The sequence below is a fragment of the Lissotriton vulgaris genome, chromosome 11, assembly GCF_964263255.1.
Source record: "Lissotriton vulgaris chromosome 11, aLisVul1.2, whole genome shotgun sequence".
Classification (NCBI taxonomy): domain Eukaryota; kingdom Metazoa; phylum Chordata; class Amphibia; order Caudata; family Salamandridae; genus Lissotriton; species Lissotriton vulgaris.
Window position 1 is genome coordinate 429,330,049 of NC_141699.1, and position 3,242 is coordinate 429,333,290.

Genomic DNA, 3,242 nt, shown 5'->3' on the forward strand with positions numbered 1-3,242 from the left:
CCGAATCGGTAAAATCCGAATCGGTAAATACCGAATCGGTGAATGCCGAATCGGCAAGCAAGTCAAACTGAAACCAAAGACAACAGCCAATGAGGTGGAACCACCCTCCCCCACCCTAGCAGGGAGTGGCTACCCAGGCAGGTGCAGCTCAATAAGAACTTTCTGGAGAGGCAGCCTGAGCTGAGCATTCACAGTGAGCAGCAGTGGAAGCAGGATCCAGAGCACTAAACATGGCTAGCAGCACTGAGAGCCAGAAGGCTGGGCACAAGAGGAAACCAAAATTCAGCACCATGGAGCTGCAAGTGTTGGTGGAGGAGGTGGTGAGGGTACACAGGCAGCTCTTTGGGAGGATGTCCCTCACTGTACATGAGAGCACGAAGAAGAGGCTGTGGACCGAAATAGGGGAGAAAGTCAACGCTGTCGGTGTCACCCCCAGGAGCCTTGACGACCTCAAGAAGAGGTTCTATGATATCCGCAGCCTCACAAAGCGCAAACTGGCAGAGCTGCAGAGGCAAGCTGGACTTACTGGTGGAGGCAGGAACCCGGCGCCACCCCTCACTGACCTGGAGGAACTAGTGGCGACTACCATCGAGAGGGAGAGTGTGCTTGGAGTTGGGGACCTGGATAGCTCAGCCAGAGCTACAGCTAAAGGTAAGAAGCATGCGCATCATGACACACCCTACCAGACACCTCCCCTTCAGACCCAATGCACAGCCAAACCCCAGCCCAGTACTGCTACCAACAGACATGAGAAATGCATCATGGTAAATGTAGTCAGCAGAACTAGGCACAAATGCCAGTGCAGAAGCATAATGAAAAGAACTGTGAAACTGAATCATAGTATTTGAAATGATATGTGCAATGCTTTAATTGTAGTGACTGTAATACATCAGCACGCAATTCACAAATGCTTATTTATACCTAGGGGCACCATCAGGCGGAGGAGCAGGAGCTACTGAAGCACCAGCCCCATCTGCCAGTGCGGTGGCAGGGCCAAGCACCAGTCAAGCAGCACAGGAGGAGGAGGCGGATGAGAACACCAGTGCCCTTGAAAATGAGGAGGACCTAGGACATTCCCTCACATTTCTACACTCCCCCCGACTATCTGGCACGCCCCCATTGCAGTTCTCCCCATATAACTCTCCATCACAGAGCCACCCTGCACCTGCCACATCTCCTGCCAGGAGTATTATTGTAGCTCCAGTGAACCCCATCGAGGGAGCAGCGGGTCAGGCCCCAGCTGGCAACACAGTAACACCTGTGGCACCCCAGCCCACGCAGCAGGGCAGCAGCAATCCCCGGAGGCGAACATCATCAAGCAGTGCACTTCCAGCACAGGAGGGCAGCGGGTTTGTAGGGCTGGAGGGCAGTATGGTAAAGATCCAGCGGATGCAGGCGAAATCCATCATGGCCTGCCAGCGCCAGTTGCGGCTGCATAACCTGCAGATGGGAGAGATGGCGCAGGGGTTTAAGGCTTTTGTAGAAAGCAATAAGGACATTGCTACAGGTCTTGGCCGAATGACCACTGCCGAGACGCAGCTCTGCACCAAGCTGGATGACCACGAGCACTCTCGCCGAAGGGATGCACGGATGCATAATAGGGCAATCAACCGCCTTGCTGCTGCTACCGCCCAGCTATGCCAACGTGGGGCTAATATGGAGGCCAGCCTGACACAGAACACGGCTGAGGTCACTAGGGGCATGGCCCGCATTACGACCGCCATGGAGGCACTTATAATTTCAAACACTGTTGGCAATCCAGCCCTGGACCTGGGCGAGGCTGGGGACAGCAGCAGCCGCAGCAGCCCGGCCAGCGCAGTGTCAGAGCCGCGCCGGAGCAGCAGGCGCTCTGCTGAGGCTGCTGGACATGCCGAAGGGGGAGAGGCACATCCCAGTGGGGCTGCTAAGCGCAGCAAAAATAAGCTTGGCAGGGCGGGTGAGGCAACCCGGACAATTGACATTTAACAACTTTTTGTTTACATTTTCTTTTGTTGCACATCAGTGCAGTAACGTTGTTGCAACATTATTAAATATTTAATTTCCTAACATCCATTGACCTGTCTGTGCATCTGTACTCACTCAGAAATAGTTTTCTGTAATCTCCTCACGTCTGTATCTGCCATCACTTGGCGTAGACACCCCAGCAGGTTGTGTTTGTGGCACAGCGACGTCGTCGTCATGGTCCTCGTAGTCTGACAACTCCACCTCAGTGCCCTTCTTCACCGCAAGGTTGTGCAACATTGCACAGACAGCTATGATCTTGCAGCAGGTGATGGGGGTATACTGCCTTGCACCTCCACTCTTGTGCAAGCATCTGAATCTGCTTTTCCAGATGCCAAAGGTCCGTTCAACTACATTCCTTGTGCTTTTGTGGGCCCGGTTATACCTCCTTTGGCTGGGTGTAGAGGGGTTGAGGTAGGGGGTGAGTATGAATGAGCGGAGGGCATATGCACTGTCGCCTAGAAGGAAAAGGGGTAACATTACTCACATGCATACATGTATTTGACTTAGCTACTTTGTGTTATGGGGGTCTGATGATGTGTCTCACCTAGGAGGTATCCTTCACCAAATTCGCCAGCCGTCAGCCGTGCATAGATGCCGCTCTGTTGAAAAATGTAGGAGTCGTGGGTTTTTGCGACCAGGTCTGTGATGGTGCACTTCGCATTGCAGATCACCTGCACATTGATGGTGTGCGTAGACTTCCTATTGCGGTATATGTATTCTCTGTCAGCAGGGGGGCAAATCGGAATGTGCGTGCCATCTATACAGCCAATGATTCGGGGAAATTGTGCCATCTGGTAAAAGTCAGCTTTTGTTTGTACCAGTTCTGCGTGGGTTGCAGGGAAAGAGATGTATTGGTCCATCCTGTGTATCATGGTGTCAAGGAATTTGTGGAAAAATCTTGAAAGGCTGCTCTGGGTCACCCCTCCTACCGCAGCTACTCCACTTTGATAGCTGCCAGACGCAAGCAGGTGTAGGCTGCATAGCACCTGCACGTGCGCTTGGATGGTGTGTGCCCTTGGGGTGGGGTGGTCCAACAGTGGTTTGAGATCCCTGATGTGCTCCAGAATGGTGTCTGAGTCCAGCCTGTACCTCTGTAGGATCTCTGCCTCTGTGAGCATGAACAGGGTGATCCTCTGTCTGTAGACCTGTTCCTCTCTTTGCCATTCCCTCTCTCCTTCCTGCTGTAGCCGTAGCCGCCTTGCAATGACATAAAAAGCAGCCATCCTGCAAGTTGCAAT

General features: G+C 53.0%; 1 protein-coding gene across 1 annotated transcript; it reads left to right on the forward strand.

Annotated features, from left to right (window-relative positions):
* Positions 1-230: 230 nt before the first annotated feature.
* On the forward strand, positions 231-1,965 carry LOC147679952 (uncharacterized). Its single transcript, XM_086942483.1, has 2 exons — positions 231-651; positions 926-1,965. Exons 1-2 carry the CDS (start codon positions 231-233, stop codon positions 1,963-1,965), a joined length of 1,461 nt encoding a protein of 486 aa, XP_086798609.1.
* Positions 1,966-3,242: the final 1,277 nt, after the last annotated feature.